This window comes from Tamandua tetradactyla, chromosome 7 (assembly GCF_023851605.1).
Source record: "Tamandua tetradactyla isolate mTamTet1 chromosome 7, mTamTet1.pri, whole genome shotgun sequence".
NCBI classification, from domain to species: domain Eukaryota; kingdom Metazoa; phylum Chordata; class Mammalia; order Pilosa; family Myrmecophagidae; genus Tamandua; species Tamandua tetradactyla.
This window is the reverse complement of record NC_135333.1, coordinates 99,759,880-99,779,509: the sequence shown is the minus strand read 5'-3', so window position 1 is coordinate 99,779,509 and position 19,630 is coordinate 99,759,880. Positions and strand designations below refer to the sequence as shown.

Sequence of the window (19,630 nt, the reverse complement as noted above, 5' to 3'; positions counted from 1 at the left end):
TCATCAATTCCACAAATTCTCCTAATACTCTACTGAAAATTCACTATCTCCCAATAAAAACGTAGTAATTCTCTAAAAATACTGTATGTGTGTGTGTGTATATATATACATGCTATATATATGTTTGTATGTTCCATATATATAAATATAAATATCACTACTATTTACCTTTCTTAAATAATTTAAGCAATTTTAAACCAAATAGCAATGATATGCATACATGCAGTATTTTCATTGAAAAGCAAAAATACAAATATCATAGACCAAAGTTACTTTTACAATTAAAACAATTAGATGGGAATTTCCATAGGATAATTATATTTCTAAGTTTTGTTTTACCTGCTTGGAACCAGTAAATACTCTTCTCCTATTGGCAACGCAATCTGGAATTTTTCTAGGAGTTTAAAGTACTGTAACATGTAGTTCTTTGGAAATCTCTTTTTCTTTGAAAGGAATTTTTCCACATCTCTACGTGAAATAATCCCCTTAGGATGTTTCGGAAGGCCTTCCACTTTCACTGTCAAAATCTGAAAAATTTAAACTCATAAATAATGACTAGACATTGTTTCCTGAAAAGCCCAGAGTTGAAGTAATTTTGTGTCTCTTTGCTCAGTAAAAATGATTCAAATGAACTACATGTTGTCAAGTTCAAATGACCTCATTTCTCCAGCACCCCCACAGCTAGCAGCACAGAGGACACCACTCCCCAGCCTACCTGTACCACCTTAGTGCCCCTCCCAGTTACTTACTCTGAGTCTTCAGAGTTGACAATCCCACACCTTCAATAAAACTTATACTTCATTACTATTTGAAAAAATCCATGAAGAATACCTTCCTTTCTCATTTCCTTAAGGCAGGTTAGGACCTGTGGCTTATTCATCTTTCTATTCCCCCTTAGCATCCAGAAATTGACTACCTCATGTCAGAACCCCTCCCTCCTCCAGGCTCCTTCCAGCCCCAAACAGGCCAGGGGTGGGAGGAAGGAAGGAGAAAGCATTTGTTGAATAAAGGAAAATAATTCAATTCAGAAATTACTGAGCTCCTCTGAGTCCAATGAGCCTCAAACTTTTCCTAACTCCAATTAAGAGATCAATCCAATACCTCCCATTCTTACTGAAGGCTCATCAATAATATGTTCCTAAGGAAATCATCTTCCAGAGGGAGTTAACAATTGAAATATTACATATTCATAATGAAATGCTTTCTATCAATGAAAAAGGGCCAGTGAATGGATTTAGCGATTCTCAAAGTAACTACTGCATTTTGCTGGATTCCATTCCCAGAGCCTGTATCAAGTCAATAGATTTGGGATGAGACCTGGGAATCTACTTTGTAACAAACAACTCAGCTGATTCTGATGCAAATGCCACACTCTGAGCTTTAATTATAATCATAACAGTTAAGAAAAAAAGTTAGAAGCCAGGTTCAAACCCAACCTCTGCTTCTTACTAGCTGTGTGACCTTGGGAAAGTTATATAATCTTTTTCTGTATAATTAGACAATAAAAGTGACTGCCGCTCAGATTCTTGTGAAAATGAAATGATAATGCATATGAGGCATGCAAAGTACTTTGACAATTTTTAGTATAGAGCCTCCATAAGTTATCCAGTAGTATCTATTTGTTCTAATTTATTTTATTTAGATAAATTAATTTTTTTAAAGTTTGTGCTTGATTTTTTACACAGATCTATAATTTTTAAGAGATATTTAAATATGAGCAAACATTACTTACCTTACTGTATAGTTGGGTAAATTTTGGATTGTAAAATCCTTAGGCTAAATAACTTGCCTTACTCATCTCTGTATCTTCATTTTGTACATATAATGTTTACTGGATAATGACTAAATGAATGAATGATTGAGTAAACATAAAGGTTTCTAATGACAATTGAGTAAACATAAAGGTTTCTAATGACAATTGAGTAAACATAAAGGTTTCTAATGACAATCCATAATGGGTCAGTAAACAATAAAATCTGTAGTTTGAGGTTTTTCCCATGTTGTGAGCTTTGTAGCAGTCCCAGATTGCCCTTTCAATTTCATAGGGAGACTTGTGTGTCATTTTAGTTTTTTTAAAAGTACTAAAACATTCTCTAACCACTCACTCTCTAACACAAACTGTACTTTACATTTTCTTTCTAGAACTCAGGACCACCTGACATATTAAATATTCACTTATTGGTCATTTGCTACCATTTGAATGTCAGGTCCATGATTGCACATTCCTTGTTTTTTCCATTGCATAACCCCAACACCAGAACAAAATCTGAAAAATGGAAGGTATTGAATAAATAATTTTGAAGGAGTGAATTTTGAGAAAATACAATTTTGGGGCATTTTATCCTAGAGGTTAGTTTACAGGCACTGGAATCAAACTACTTGGTTTGAAATCCTAACTCCACCTCTTCCTTGCTATGTAACTTTGGATAAGTTATTCAACCTCTCTGTCCATCTGTTTCCTAATCTTCAATATAGGGATAATTAATAGTATCATTTTACAGGGTTATTGAGAGAACTAAATGAGCTAGTCCTTGAAAAGCACTGAAAAACAGCATCTGGCATATAGCAAGCACTAAAAAATAAAATGTTAATTATTATTTGTGGTAGATACTTTCTAAAGATGGCCACTACCAATTCCTTAACTCCCTGTACAGACACGCTGCTCAGTCCATTGAGTACAATCCATTTTCCCTCCTCTTGAATCTGGGCCTTGCTGACTGCTCTGGCTACTAGAATGCAGCACATGCGACATCAGACCAGTTCTGGGCCTAGCATTTAAGAGAACTGGCAACTTATGGCACCTCCTTTTGGAAGTCAGCCACGATGTAAGATGTCCAGTTATCCTGTGAGCATCATGCTGTGAGGAATTCCAAGCTAGTCAATTGTCACTAAGATACCAGAGATATGAGTGTAGCCTTCTTGGACCACCAGCCTCGCTCAGTGGAATAAAGTCAAATAAATGACACTTTGCTAACACCATGTGCCCTTCCTCCAAAGACTCATAGAGGTGAACACCCCTATATAGTTTTACTGATGGGTGTCAGACAAATGGTTCTTACTTTGACATGATTATTTATAACTTTAATTTTCTTTAAAGCTTTATGAAATGAAATTACATTTCAATTTCTCAACATGAATAAAAATGATGATGTTTATTTTTTAGGAAAACATGAAATTTAATTAGCATTTAACTGACCCTTTATATCTATCTTTCAAAATAACTTTGAACTGCTCAAATTCTTGACTTAATTTTTACTTAAATAAGCATGCTTATAGTATAACTATGCTAATGTTTCCATTTAATTACCACACAGCATTTTTAGGGATTTAATGTTCAGTCATGATGCCTGCTGCCTGGAAATCTACTTTTACTAAAAACTCCCCAGCTGATTTTGATGCAAACCAATTTTCTCATTCTAATGAATAAGATACACCCACCCTAATATTATCCACAGACATGCAACTTTAAATCTTTCTAAATTAGCATGGAAACACACATTTTGGTGCAACTTCAGCCCTTTCTTGACTATCTGGAGTTTGGTTACTTATTAATTGTGCTGGTTTGAAACAGCTGTGTACCCCAGAAAAGCCATGCTCTTTAATCCTCATTCAATATTGCTGGGTGGGATCTTTTTTTATTGTTTCCATGGAGATGTGACCCACTCAATAGTGGGTGGTAACTTTTGATTAGATAGTTTCCATGGAATGGGTCTCCACCCTTTCAAGGTGGGGTTGCTTATTGGAGTCCTTTAAGAGGGAACCATTTTAAAAGAGCTTAAGAGTCACGAGAGCCCATGCAGCCAGAAAGCCAGAGGCCCTTAGAGATATGAAAGGAAGGTACCCCCAGGGAAGCCTTGTGAAATGAGGAGAGAAAGCTAGCAGTGCCTTCCCAGCTATGGGAGGTGTCCAGAACCCAAACACCCGAACAGACGCCAGCCATGTGCCTTCCCAGCTGACAGAGGTGTTCCAGACAACATCAGCCTTTCTTGAGTGAAGGTAACCTCTTGTTGGTGCCTTAATTTGGACATTTTCATGGCCTTAGAACTGTAAATTTGCAAATTAATAAATTCCCTTTTTAAAAGCCGTTCTATTTCTGGGATACTGCATTCCAGCAGCTTATAAACTAAAACACTAATAGTTATAGTGTGCCACTGAGTACAACAAATACCCAGGGTATACTTAAAAATCCCTTTGCTGTAAAGGATGCATCTACCTACACATACTTCTGATTAAACATATTTGGCACACTCTCCAAAATTACATGAGGACATCTTTACAGTTCCAAAGATTTTTTTCATTTTCTTAAAATAATAAGCCTTATGTTACCAAACTGGCTAAAAATAAAATAGCTAAAATTTACTGGTCACTTACAGTAAACCAGAGAGGCAATATACTAAGGGCCTAACATACATCATCTCATTGAATCCTTTTAACAGTCCTATAGAAGACAGTATTGTTATTATTATGTTATAAACAAAGAAAAAAGTTTTAAAATGTTAAGAATACTGTAAAAGTCACAGGCTAGTAAGGATTTAGAGGAGATCTGAATCAGAGCTTGTGCTCTTGTACTCTACTAAGTTCATTATCATTTAGTTGATGAGTAAAATCACTTTCTATGGCATTTTTGCAGAATCATAAAAACTAATTTAAGAATATTTACTAAAATAGTAGTAACTGACATTGTACAATTATTGCCCATTATAATGTCTCAAATTCTGTGGTATAGATTTAACTCCAATTGAGTTTCCACTTAATCCCACTTAAGAATCTTCCTTTTCTTCCTTAGATGGGATTTAGGAACTATTACTCAAGATTAACTGAGGGAATTTAATTACTACTATGGTTTAATTGGAAGAGATATTTCTAACGTAAGATGATATAATCATTTTAGGGCCTCAGAGAGCCATATGTAAATCTATAAATTATGCTCATAAATTAAAGAGATACCAGAGAGTAGACATGCTGGAGACATCTTCACCAAACTCACCCAATTAATGATTAAACTAGTTGCAACAGTTCTCAACTAGGGTGATTTTGCCCCCAGGGGACATTTGGCAATGTCTAGAAATATTTTTGTTTGTCATACTCGGAGGATGCTACTGGCATCTAGAGGGTGGAGGCCAAGAATGCTGCTAAATGTCCTACGATGAACAGGAAAGAATTATCTGGGCTAAAATGTCAATAGTGCTAAGGTTGAGAAACCCTGAGCTAAAGTGTTCTGCTCAAGTGGCTTTTATGGCCAATCTACTGAACTCAATTATTACAGCTAATTAATATAAATTTGTAGGAAATGGATTATCAATGGGAGAAGAAATTATTTTCCACACAAAATATAAATGAAGAAAAATAGCCAGAATCACTATCCTTCAAAGTTTTCAAAATTGTAAACATTTAGAGCTCTGATCACTCTCATTCCACTAGAGTCAAAACTCCTTTCCATGTTGTCTAGACAGGGATTTCACAGATTCATCAACCCAATTTTCTTATACATATTTATTCCAAGGACTTTCATGAAGTCATCATTCAATTTACTAAGTCAATAACCAAACCAAAGATATCATCTTGACCTAGAAAAGCAGCAGGGAACAAAGTGGTACAGAATATCTGATTGTGGTGTGGAAACAAAAGACATAAAAGCGTACTCAAAGAAATCTTACCTTCTTTTATGAAGCACTTCTTTAAACAGTATTCTATGTGCTGTTTCTGCATTTACAATAATTTCTACTTTAACTGAAAACAAACACTAAAGTACTCAATGCTCTGGGTGCCATCTATTGTACTTTTCATTCATAACCCCCATGCCACAAAAATATAAGACACTAACCTGTGCCATAACTTTGCAAAGCCACTTGGGTTCCACAAAATATAAGTCACTTAACTGCAGTGCTGGGTCTTGAAAATGAAGAAGGACCCCTGCAGTAAAAATTCATCAAATAATGAAACATGGAATTAAGAACATATGACTATCCAGGCTTTAAAAGAGAATCTAGTCCAACCCTTTCATCCAATTCCCACCTTATCTTACACATCTTCAAATACAGATAAGCAGTACAGCATATGTCAGCAGGCTACTTGTTTAAGAATGATGGGGAAAGGAACAGATTATAATCCATGAGAAGATATCTTTTTTTTTTTTTTTTTTTTTTTAAAGGAAAGACAGAGAGAAGGAAGGAAGGATAGAAGGAAGGAAGGAAGGAAGAAAGGGAAACATCTTTAAACATTTTCTTGTTTTATTGTATTTTGTTTTTCCGTTTTTTTTGTTACATGGGCTGGGGCCGGGAATCGAACCGAGGTCCTCCGGCATAGCAGGCAAGCACTTTGCCCGCTGAGCCACCGCGGCCCGCCCGAGAAGATATCTTTTGTACAACAGAGCCTAGGAATCAAAAATAGTTTCCCACTCACTCGAGTACTACAAATCAACTCATCCATTTTTAGCAATGTTATACTGATTAAATACACATAGGGTTCCACTGAAGTCAGTTTAAACAAATGTCTTTTCAAAATCATGCTGCGTGTAACGTGCTACAATAAACAGAGCAATACCTTCCACTTACTTGCTGCACCATTGATTCTCAAAAGTCCTGATTAGACCATCTGAACAATAATTTTCCTTTACAGAATACAAATTACTTTCACACATACTAAATGATATTATGAAAGGTTAGGACTTTCCTTTTCTTTCAGCCTGCTCCTGTACAGTCAAAGTCTAGAACCCTCATGGTTTAACTCTTACTTAGGGATTCTTTCCACTACTTTGCTTTTAGATAATTTCTAAAATGTGTGTGTGTGTGTGTGTTTTCCTTATGGCATGATATATGATTTAACACCCATTCACATGATGATATTTTCAAAAGAGAAAAAAATCAGTGGCCCATTAAGTAACTTTATACACGTTCTGTTAAATATAGAATGTAATGTCTACACAAGGTGTGAATACATTTTTCTAAATCACTATTAAAAATATGAAACAAATACACAAACCTGATTCATTTAAAAAGTGAACTGCATGAGGAAGCTCATTTTCATCTAAATGAAGCTGATATTCTTTCACTAGCTGTAATAATCGTTTCTGGTCAATTACAGGAAATTCAACTGGCACATTTCTACGCTCTGATAAAATTATTTTCTCAAGTTCAACATAGCAGTCTGGAATCAGCTGCCCAACGACAGGCTGGTCTCGGATCTGTATAATTACAAATGACAAGGTGTAAATTCTATTTTATTCATATATTTGTTGGGTAGCTGATAAATTCTGTGCTAACAGATTTTACAGAAAGGGGTATATCATTCAGAGTATTTTTGAATAAAATCAAAATGTGCCATAAAGCTATCTAAATTGAAAGGAATAAATAAAGAAAAGGAAATAGAAAAATATAGACACAAGAGCTAATTTGGAAAGAACTATTAAACAAAATAGTATGGAAATATTCACCAGCTATCCAGAAGAAACACTGCAAAAACCAAGATAAACCACTAACTATAAATGAAGAATTTTCTATTTTCTAAGATATTAAATTTGCATGCAACAGACTTCCTAGAGTAAGAAGTCAGTAACTCAGTAACTATCACAGGAGTCTTTTTGTTTTTTTACTTTTTATTAGATGAAAACACTCATACCCCAAGGTAAAATGTTAAATTGTGTGTGTTTGTGTTTTCAAAGTATTATATTGGTGGGCTACACATATCAACAATGAAACCTGGAGATAAACATGAAATCTTCTCACCCAAGCAAGCTATGCTTTATCACAGGAATTTTGACCTTGAGAAAATAAGAAATCCTCTAAGCATCACTGATTCTGCCATGAGACGATGATCATGGGCTGTAACACTTAGAATCTAATTGTACCCACCTACTGAGAAATGTATAAAATGAGATTTTCACAACTGCTCCTAAGATGATAATTTCTCTATTAACAATATGTCTTATCCATGTTTTTCTTGAAATTCTAATTTAAACAGGCAACTGTAACAATAATAAATAAGTTGCTTTTGAGGACCACCAGATGGCAAACTCTCTCCATCTCTAGACCCATGAAAATTACAGATTCCCTTTACCCAGCAATACCTAGCAGAATTTTAATGTATTCCAATTAGAAACTGGGTTTTAGTCAATGAAAAAAATAGCTTTTTCTTTATTACCTTGTAACTGGAGCATTGAAGAACCTGATTTACTTAAGCCATAATCATTACTTCCGTCTTTCGCTCCAAACTGTCATTTGAAAGATTGTTTTCATGTATCCCTAGTCCCAGAAAATTAAATGTATTTCTGCTAACCTCTACTTTTCATATTCCTTCTCCTTATCACTTATGGATTAAGGTTTCAGATAAAGTCTGTATTTTAACCCATGGAGGAAAACCTAGATAGAAATAGATAAGCATTCTCAAAGAATGCGAATGAAGTAGCAAAAGGGGGAAGTTATGGGGCTGGGTTACAGGGTAACCATATAATTTATCATCCAAACTGGAATGCTTTTGAGAATGCATTAGGATACTTGTCATAATTATTCTGCAACTGCCTAGGCAAAACAGTATCCTAATTATAATCCGTGATCTTTCTTGTTGGTGCTAATGAGCTAAGCCAACAGGACTAATGGTGGAATCCACCATTGTGTGTGTATCATATTGAACTAGTCAGAGTGTTTTTCAGTAGTGTTTACACCATGTTTTCCCTAGGAAAGATTCCTTTCTCCTGCAAGTATTATACAACCCTGACAATCAATTTATTTGTGTTTCATGAACCCTATGAATTATAATTTGACTTACCAGAAGAGAACTTTTGAAATGAAAAAACATAATTTCTAAAATGCAAAACTCAGTTTGTTTGAACTAAAAATTTGCTTGGACATTGCTGTAAATCAAATTAGTGATCTTGGCAACCAAACAAAAAGCTGTCAGAACAGCCAAAGGATAACAGAAGAAAGTGACCCCCAGTGTTCACTGCTATCCTACTGACTGAATCACCACTGGAGGAAGCTGGGAGAGAAAGGGCATCAGAAAAATTATCTCAGATCACCATCCATCAAGGTTCCTCTAATTATTCTAATTCTGTTTCTATGAATTTGAAATGGAGCATGATATAAATAAGCAATTTTAAAATTAAAAGTACTTTAAACACGCTAATGACTATGGGGAAAAGTACTATATAAAGATAAATTTTCACTTTTCAAGACTTCTGACATATATAAGCAGTCGCATAGCATAAGAATTAATAACTTACATTTATATATCACCCCAAACTAGGCATAAACCATATTACCTTGAAATTAAGGCTCTCATTTATTATGGTTTTCCGAAGTTTGGCCAAAGCATCAGATTCCTCGGTGGCATTCACAAAGTGATAGTCCCGTATCGCAGGGAACCCTCTCTTGTTCAAGAGTTCCTTGGTGATTTTACTTATGCAGGCTTTGCGCTGTTTCTCATCAGAAGCATCCAAATGTGTGCCAACGAGAATCACAGGGGAAGAAGAAGCACGTGCCTAAAGATAAAGAAACAAAACACTTGTGTTTGTTAAAAAATCAGAACTGCTGAAATCTCTGTTGATATTTGCTTTTGTAAGATTCCATTGAAAGGAAATGAGTAAATTACTTTAAAAAGGAAAATATTAAGTATCTTCCATTATTAATGAATTTGGGAATATTTCCATCAATGTAATAACTTTCTTTAACCTAGCAAGGAATATGAAGTCATTCTTATGACCCTTCTTATTTTTTTTCAGATATTTTTTAACAGATATTTTCCAGAAAAGAATCACAAATGACCAATAAGCACATGAAAAGATACTCAACATCAGTAGCCAACCAGAGAATGCAAATTAAAACCACAATGATGTGCCAGTTCACACCCAAAAGAATGACCACTATTTTTTAAATGGAAAATAAGTGTGAGTAAGGATGTGGAAAAACTTGAACTCTAGTGCATTGTTGGTATGAATGTAAAATGGTGCAGCCACTGTGGAACATGATATGGCAGTTCCTCAAAAAGTTAGATATAGAATTACCATTCAACCCAGGAACCTCACTTCTAGGCATAAGCCCAGAGTGAAAACAGGCTCCCAGACACATGTACACCAATGTCTATAGCAGAATTATTCACAAGAGCCAAAAGCTGGGAATTACCCAAGTGTCTATCAATAAATGAATAAATTAACAAAATGTGGTATAAACACACAGTGGAATATTATTTGGCCATTAAAAAAATACTGAAGTTATGAGACATGCTACAACAAGGAAGACCTTTGAAAATATTTTACTCAGTGAAATAAACAGTATACTTAAGGAACAAAATTGTATAATATCACTTATAAGAAATAACTATAAATAACAAATTTACAAAGCTAGAGAGCAAACCAGAGGTTGCCAGAAGAGAGAGTGAAAAGGAATGGGGAGTGTGTGCTTGTAAAATGTTTTAAAAATTAGAAAAAGAAAAAAAGCCATTGTCTGACAGTTTACTCTCTAAGAAAACAGGCAGTCCCTGCAACATGGGAATGGGCAAGTTTGAATTCTGTAAAGCAGGTTGCAAACTGGGAACTCAGATGAAGGTTTTGATGAATTCCGCAGGAGAAGCTGGGTAGCTGAATAGAGATGAAAATTCTTCCTTCTAACTGCTGAAGTCATACTTCCCCTTTTAAGGCCTTCAACTGATTAGATGAGGCATCTTTCATTGTCGAAGGCAATCTCAGTTGATTGTAGATGTAATCAGCCAGAGATGCAATCGACTTACTGATGACTTAAATCTATGAAACACTCACAGTAACCATCAGGCTAGTGATTGCTTGACCAAGCAACTAGACACCATAACCTAGCCAAGCTGACCTATGAACTTTACCATCACAATTGGATTTTCTTTTCTTCTTTCTAATGCACACTATGAACTACTTAAATTGAAAATCATAGGGAAACTGAGTATTTATACCTGTTAAACCTGCAGAAGCTGAAAGCAATAAAGAATGAAGCCATAGAGCAAACTGCTAATGTATCTCCATTTAAGAACTGACTTAACATTGGGTTTCCCCTACAGGACATGGGGACGAGAGGGTCCATAATTTTCCTGAGGTTCCCTTCATACCATAGCTGAGTAGAACATGGCCCCTATAGGTGTTCTCATGCAGCACACTCTGAGACAAGCTCCTGGATTTAGCCAAACACAATTCAAAGTGGTCTTCCACTGCTCTGAAGAGGTTCTGGAATTCCGCAGCTGCCCAGCTCAGAAAGCGCTCCAGGAGAAGTGGCTTCTTGGGCTGCAGGCAGCCGGAGATGCAGAACTCATAGGTGCTGCAGCAGCCACTGGACAAACAGCCATCACAGCAGCACAGCTTTGCACTAGGGACGTTGACATGACAGCAGCCATTCGCCAGCAAATCCTTCCTTTCACAAGTATATCCTTGTTCATCTGTGATGAGGTGCATCCCTTGAATGGAGTTATGGTACTGATTGCCTGATTGGCTGCTATTGCCCAAGTTAAATGGTTCTTTCAGGGAATGGGCTGATCATATTCTTGAACCCGGAGGAGAATCCAATCCCTCACTACCCTCTCCTCATACATGGCCCCTGGGTAAATACTATGCATTACAGATCTGAGTCATATTCCTGCCTGAAGCTGCTGGTGAGGAAGTAGGGAGTGAGAGCCCAAAGACCAGGGCAAGCCCCCCAACTCTTCTGCAAAATCCAGCCCCACACCATGGCTACCAGGTCCACCATCCAGGGGCAGTTCCATTCCTACCAGCCCTAGCAGGCACCACAACCTGTGGTCAGCCATTACACACCTTCTTAGTCCAATTACTACCATTTTTAAGCAGTTTAAATGACAGCAGTTGTTTATTTTGTTTTGTTTTTTCTCTCTTCTTTTTGGTATGCTGTATGGCAGGGGTCACATTTCATTCTTTTTCCATGTGACTATCCTGTTATTGCAGCACCATTTGTTGAATTTTTTTTGGTAGGGGGGTGGGAGACAGTAAGTGCACAGGCTGAGACTTGAACCTAGGTCTCCTGTATGGCAGGCAAGAATTCTACCACTAAACTACCCTTACACCCCCTTCTCTCTTTTTTTCATGCCTTAAAAATGGGTTATTCTCTAGGTGTGCTTTGGACTTATAAATAAAATAAGCATTTAATAAACCAAAAAATATATCAAAGAAACAATGTCTTTAATTTTCTGTCATTCATCTTTGAATTCAATATCCTGAATTTATTATAAAATCATTCAACTCAGAATCTACAATAAAAAAAAAGCAAGCCACTAAAACACACATTATTGCCACAATAGTGTTGGTTTATTTCCACTAGCTATAATAAAGTCAAGAAAAAGGAGGTTAAACAAAATACCAAAATTATAAAGTAAGTTTGTATGCAGGCAAAATGCATGCCAAAAAGTCCAGAGACAAACTTTACTCACAAAAGAGCTCTTTAGGGTATCATTCAAAAAACATTCACTCTTAATTTTGACACAATTCTAAAAAGTCATATTATTTGGAGGAATAGTGAAAAGCATGACAGCAAGGGAAAAGGTAGAAATATTACAAAAGGAGGTTCCAAATATAAGTGCACATTAATTCAGAACATTTGAAAAGTATACAATATGAAGGATTTAGTACTAAAATGCTACTGAAGAAATAACCGGTGAATATGGATTGCTTTTTTTCCGCATGGTTTATTTTAAATTAAGGAAGCATATATTCTATTTAAGAAAAATATGATAAAAATTGGTTTAATATTCATATTTCCAAATTTTATAGCATAAAAGAATTTCAGATATCTATAATATTCAGCAATATGGAACCCTTTATTTTTGGTTCACAGTTTAATTGTTCTAAAACTTAACCAATTCAAAAGTTTAGAGTTCCTTTTTTTTAACTTATTTTGAAATAATTTAAAACTGGCAAGAAAGTGCAAAAATAATTTTAGAAAATACATTGAACTTCAACATACCCCCAACCCAAATACCCAAACTTACCCACTATTAGCATTTTGCCAATTTTGTTATATTATTCCTTCTATCTATCTATCTATCAAATATAGTATAATCCATTTTCTAAACATCTGAGAGTAGGTTACATACATCATACTTCCCTTCATTTAACACTTCCATATGTACATTTCCTAAGAACAAGGATATTCACTTTTGTAACCACCTTAAGTACAGCTATCAAGTTCAAGAAACCTAACACTGATACAAAGCCTACAATTCATTTTCCAATTTTTTTCAGTTGTCCCAATCTAACTTTCTTCAAAAAAAATATTTGAAGAGACTGTTTGAAGCAACTGTCACCAAATAAATTACCTAACAAATCAGAAAAGTGGAATTATTTTGTATTTTCAATTGACTGTAAGAGATCACCTTTATATTGAAGAGCCAGGGCTTCATGGCATCAACTTCAGCTTGTCCTTTGCTGAGGTCATAGACAGCAAGGTACAATGCCCGCTGGGTCATAAAGTGGGGATGAGTACTGTAGAATTCCTCATGACCTAAATAAAGATTGCAAATTTTCTTAGCTTTCCAGACAAGAGGCAGCAATCCATATATTTTTCTCTTTTTTAGGTAATACTATACACTACGCAGCATACTGAGAGGAGAAAAATAATCAACAGACATTGTTGTAAAAGGTATCCTGAGCTTCTTAATTAGAGATTGACAACTTTTATCATATGCGTTCAGCCACCTACCAGGTACTTAGCTTCAGCTGTCACCAGCCAGTTTCTAACATTTCCCTTTCATGTAACCCTCCATCTGGTGGCAGGTACAGTAAGGAGGAGAAAACAGATTTGGAATAATTCTACAGGTTCGACCAACTGTGTTTGAAGTATTGGAACAGAAAACTCAGTTTTTAAATCCCTGTTCTAAATAAAAAGATAAATGAATTCTAAAAATCCTAGAGACAAAAATACCTGCAAAATCCCACACATTTAGAATGAGGTCTTTCTTCCTTTTGCCTCTTATTTGGATAGGCCAGTCTTTCACATCTATGCCGACCGTGGCACTCTGTATTCCAAGATCTGATTTTTTGGTTTTCATTAATTGCTGCAGTAAGGTGGTTTTACCACTCCCTGTATTTCCTACAATCATAAGTTTCATTCGGTTATAGGGCACAGCCTTTTTCAACCGCTGTTGAAGAAACCTGGTATTTGAAAGACAAAAATAAAATAATAAACTGCTTAATAGTAAACTTAAGATTTAGGTTCTTATGTACCACATCCTTTAAAAATCAGGTTGCCCAAAAATGAAGTATGCAAAAAATTAGTGCATAGTTCATATAGCTAATAATGCACACGACTCCCAATGTACTGTTCATATTTATATATGTTTTATTAATAATGTTAGTGTAGGTGATAATAAGTAGCATTATTAAACATACTGGCATATTACACAATCTCCAGAAATAATCAAAATGCCAAAATATATTTTAATACTAATTAGAATGTAATATATCTGAATTCATTTAAATAAAACAAATAAAACCATAAATATTCTAAATTATAAAAGTTACGAAGTCCATATGTCATAGAACCAAGGATGAGAATATGTATACCATTATACTAAATCTTGATACTGAGGTTATTTGTGTGTGTTGTCATATGCAACATACATGCTACACAGGTATATGATCAAATGTATCAGATATATGTATATATATATGACATTTCATATATATCATATGTACACACATATGTACACAGATAGTGAGATAGATTGGCTACACTATAAATAAATACATACTAAACTATTATATTATCACCAGGTCTTAAAATATGTTGCTATTACTAATAATCCTAATGTAAAAATAATTAGAGCTAATTAGAAGTACTATAGGTGGCCCAACAAAACCTCCTTTAAATGAGATCGGGCACATTCGGGGTGGTAGGGCCGTAGACCAAAACCTCCTTTAGAATTGAAGATTTCAAATGTTCTTGAAATTACAATGAATATACAAAGATATATTTTAAACTTTGCTAAAATGTAGGCAAAATTAAAAATTAGGGGAGTAATCTAAATTATAAGTGAATTTTAGGGAATATTGGCTGATCCATTCTCAGATCTAACAAGACTCTGACCAACAGCCCTGATGATCTGACCAAAAGGCAGCACTACTTTTCTTGATTTCTTTGATGTGGTAGAAAATAAGATCTGGTATATCAGATCTTGTGTTTGCAGTCGTCGAAATTACTCATTTTCTCACAAACAACGTAAGTCCCATTTTCACCACCAAAAGTAAGAAAATCAATGGTCCACATGTCTAATTTTAAGAATTTGCCATTCTTTGGGAGAAAATGTCTTAAAAGAGAAAATGATGCCTATAATTTCTAAACTGTCCCAGGTTTTCTGCTTTTTTTTCCTTCTAAAAAGTTTATATACATTTAAAAACATTTAGTTTTGCATTAGTTTGGTAATATAGCATAATAAATGGAAAATTAGTCCCATTAAATTTTTGGTAATAATTGAACTGACTCATATGAGTATCTTCTCCAGCATCAGGAAGGAAAATCCATGGAAAATATTTATGTTTGTTGAGGGACAGTCAAGTTCAGTATAGACAGTGACAAAATATTTCCTTTCAAACTAAGTCAAGCTCAGGAGAACAGAAAACCAAATCCTCATAAAAAGAGACAAGAGACAAATGTAAAAAAGCAGAGGAGAATTAGGTTAAGTATAGTTCATTGGTAATTCAACAACTATTTATTGTGTGCCGGGCTCTGTGTTAGGTTCCAAGAATCAAATAATGAACAAGCACAGCCATGGTCCCTGTCTCAGCCAAGGATACACTGAGCAGTGATAATTAGCTGAGGGCTGCAAGATAAATATAGCAGGAGTGATTCTGCGGAAAAGGAAACAGACAATTTCATGAGTAAGTAACAATAAGACACAGCTGTTCAAAAAAGAATAAAAGGTAGAATAAAGTCTGATATCAAAAATATTTAAAGTCCTTTAACATACAGAGAATAGAAAGTGGTATTTGGGAGTTTGGTGGTTTCAAACATGTACACAGTAAAAATAGGTTACCCATTCTCATTAGAAAAAACAATATTTGTAATTTTATATCACTGAAGTAGCTATGATGCTTTAAGATATAATAATATATGTTTCATATATATGTGCTATGTGAAATGTAGTGTGAGAATTATAATCTGCCATATTTCTTTTGATTGTGTAACTGGTAACAAGAGACCAAACAGTAATACTTATTTCCCTTTAGATTCCATCCATTTCTACTGAAAAACACAATAAGAAAGAGAATCCATTCTCTCAATACTTGCTTGGCAAGAAGGAAACAAATAGCCCCTGTCGTGGCACCATATAAGCCCATTCATTAAATGAAAAGCAAATGGCACACAGGACATTAATGTCAGATGGTACTAAACATTCTTCCTAAATTATAGCCATATATTCAGAGAAGTTGGACCAAATGTGAAACAAATTTAATAAAAGTAAATGGAAACAAACCTTATGATGTCTTTAGCTTTACATCCTATATGCTTAAAATCAAAATTAAGAGGTAGTTCATCCAAAGGAAGATCCCATATTTTGCTTAATTTCCCCATTTCATTGGGAAAGGACTTCAGTTCCAAGTTGTAACTAACATCAAGTGATGTCAGATTTTCAAGACAGCCAATCTCAGGAGGAATCTTAATGAAACAAAAAGCACAAAACCCGTTAAGAAGGAATAAATGTGTGCTGCCAGGAAACAAGATACTGGTAGGAAACAAGAAAGGCTCATCTATCCCATCAGCAACCTGAACAACTTTCAACAGAGTTCTAAAACTTTCCAAAGGCTTGTTATAAGTTTTCATCATAAACATTTAAAAACATAAGTAAAGGACCTACCGAAAACAATCTATGTCATTTATTTAAAATCTTTAGAAAGCCAATCTCCCTTGGTAATGTATTTCATCTCCTCACAACATTGAAAGTAAAGAAACACTTTACAGTTATCCAAATCCATTCATCTATGGCTTCATTCTGTTCCCTCATACGGGTTTTTTTCTTAGTAAATCTATAAAGAGCTAATCACAAACTTAAACACAGCTAACGTTCTTAAATAACAAGTGAATTTACACTTCACAAAATATCCTGATTTGACTTTTTCTTCCTATGTTCATATATAACTTTTATAATAATAAACACTAATTTGCTGATAGCAGGTACCAGTAAATATTCTGTTATTCCTAATCTCACACCTTAAGACTCTTCTTGGCTTTTAAAGGCAATAGACTTGAGCCTTGCAGGAAAAACAATTATCTGAGACAAATAATCAACTTCAGATTTAAAAGAGAGGCAATGGAGAGAAGCAAAGAGGCTGACCCATGTCATGACTCTAAGATATTCCCTCCATTTGGTTACAACTGGCAAAGATTTTGAGTATGTTAAATGGCAGAAGCAGAAATTTTAAAACCTAAGGAAGTCAGTTGGAAAACGCAGGATATATATAGCCCAGAGACAACTAGGAAAATGGAAGGAGTATCTTAGAATCTGTTAACCCCTCAGAAATTTCATGATAAAATGAAACTCATAGACATTATATATATTCAAAAGTAAAAATAAATTTAAATATTCATATAACTCTGCAAAAATATAGCACAAAATAATTTTGTAAAGAAATTAAGCAATGTTACTATACCTATTGAGCTCAGGGTAGGATTAGCTCTTATTCAAAAAGTAAGCAAAATCAATTAACAGATTTGAAAATTATAATCTGTAGAAGTGCAAAATATGAAATTATATCCAAAACTGGCAATAATTTTAAACAATTAAAGATGATCTCTTACCTCTTTTAGTTTATTATGAGAAAGATGAAGTTTCTCTAACCTAGACCATGCATATGCTTTTTCACTCAAGTCCAAAATGCTGATCTGATTACAGCTAAATAAAAGTTCCCTTAAATTCAAAGATTTCCAGTGTGCAGGACCTGGTAGATGCTGAATCTCATTGCTGCTCATATCTAAGGACCGCAAGCTAAAACAATATAATATTAACATAAAAACGAAATCAGTATTTCCAAACTACAGGAAGTAACATCATTGGAGGGAAAATCACATACAACCAACTAACATCATTTACATGTAAGTACGCATATGTGTTTGTGTGACTATACAGTTACATACGGAAAAAAACTAGAAAAAAAGACATGTTTCATTAAGAATGACATCTAAATGAATAAGGGCCATTAAAAACAAAATTGAGTTCTGTCATGGTTAGGGACAGGTGTCAACTTGGCCAAGTTGTGGTAGCTGTTTATCTGATTGGGCAAGTACTGGCCTGTCTGTTGCAATGAGGACATTTCATAGGATTAGGTCATGATCACGTCAGCTGCATCCACAGCTGATTCCATTTGTAATCAGCCAAAGGGGAGTGTCTTCTACATTTAGTGATGCTAAATCTAATCAGGGGAAGTCTTTTAAGGAGGACTCAGAGGAGACAGGCCCCATTCCTGCTTCGGCTGGTGAGCCTCTCCTGCGGAGTTCATCCAGACCCTCCATCGGAGTCATTGGCTTCACAGCTTGCCCTGTGGATTTTTGGACTCTGCGTTCCTGCAGTCACGTGAGACACTTTTATAAATTTTATATTTGCAAGTGTTCCCTGTTGATTCTGTTTCTCTAGAGAACCCTAACTAATAAAAGTTCCAATGCACTGACTTTCAGTTAAATGTCAAACTTGGAATAATGGAAAGACCCGGTGTTTTACAAATGCTTGTGGTGCCTGAGAAATAGTAATTAACAAATGCAAAATCATTATTAAAATTTCTGCCTTCTAAACAAGACTTACATGTGTATGTATAGCCCTCTTTCTCCTCTGCTTTTTGCTCATTACTGGGGGGATTCTTCAGAGGTTGGGCCTTAGAGTTAAATGATATTCGGCATTCTTTTACCAGCTTGTCTCCGTGCAATAGTGGCCTGCCTATGGTAGGCCCTCAAAGCAAACTGACTGCTTTCATACAGGAATAGGCCACCCAAACTTTTTGTAGGAAACAGCATAAAAATATGTGTCACATAAAAATATATGTGTGTAAGAAGAAAAGATTGTAAGTAACTTTGGTACATTAGACCACGTATAAAGTTGATTGGCTTTTGCAATTTATATACTTTGAAGCCTGCTGAATTAATTCTATACCCACACGGTGGTACTGCCAGCTAGAAAAAGGTTCCTATCTGCATAGCATCTGTCTTCTTATTGTAAAATGTACTAGATTTTGCCCTAGTTAATAAAATATATAGAAAAGAAGCAAACACAGATAATGGTATTAGACATAAGATATATATTCCAATAGACAATACAGTTGAGACAAAATTGATGATCATTAGGTTTTCCAAAAACAGTGCCTCCTTAGTCTGAATCAGCACTTATGCTGGCCAACTGTGTGCAGATTTGCAAAACAGAAGAACAAAAGTAAAGAAAAAACACATTCAAAATGACAAAAGTAAAGAAAAAATACATCCAAAATGATGCAAATGTATGCCTGAAGTGAAGGTGCTATCCAAAGGTAAGGTGCAATTCAGGTCCGGATAATATTTTTAGTTCTCTGGGAAGAGACCTCTCTTTGGCATATATCTCCTATTCAACTTTCATAAATACTTGACTTTCGTTTATTTTGGAGCATATACTATGTTTAAAATATGGGACCACCTATATTCTATAGATGCCTATA

At 35.0% G+C, this 19,630-nt stretch overlaps 1 protein-coding gene across 2 annotated transcripts in view; it reads right to left on the bottom strand.

The window, feature by feature from the left end:
• The window catches only part of LRRK2 (leucine rich repeat kinase 2), a 156,028-nt gene that overhangs the window by 60,265 nt on the left and 76,133 nt on the right, over window positions 1-19,630 (bottom strand). For both annotated transcript variants that reach the window (XM_077170530.1, XM_077170531.1), the window contains exons 27-34: window positions 17,754-17,940; window positions 16,432-16,613; window positions 13,881-14,110; window positions 13,333-13,460; window positions 9,257-9,475; window positions 6,982-7,183; window positions 5,825-5,913; window positions 340-527 (exon numbers count right to left, since the gene is read on the bottom strand). In XM_077170530.1, coding sequence (XP_077026645.1) covers window positions 340-527; window positions 5,825-5,913; window positions 6,982-7,183; window positions 9,257-9,475; window positions 13,333-13,460; window positions 13,881-14,110; window positions 16,432-16,613; window positions 17,754-17,940 — 1,425 coding nt within the window. The remainder of the gene's footprint in view (window positions 1-339; window positions 528-5,824; window positions 5,914-6,981; window positions 7,184-9,256; window positions 9,476-13,332; window positions 13,461-13,880; window positions 14,111-16,431; window positions 16,614-17,753; window positions 17,941-19,630) is intronic.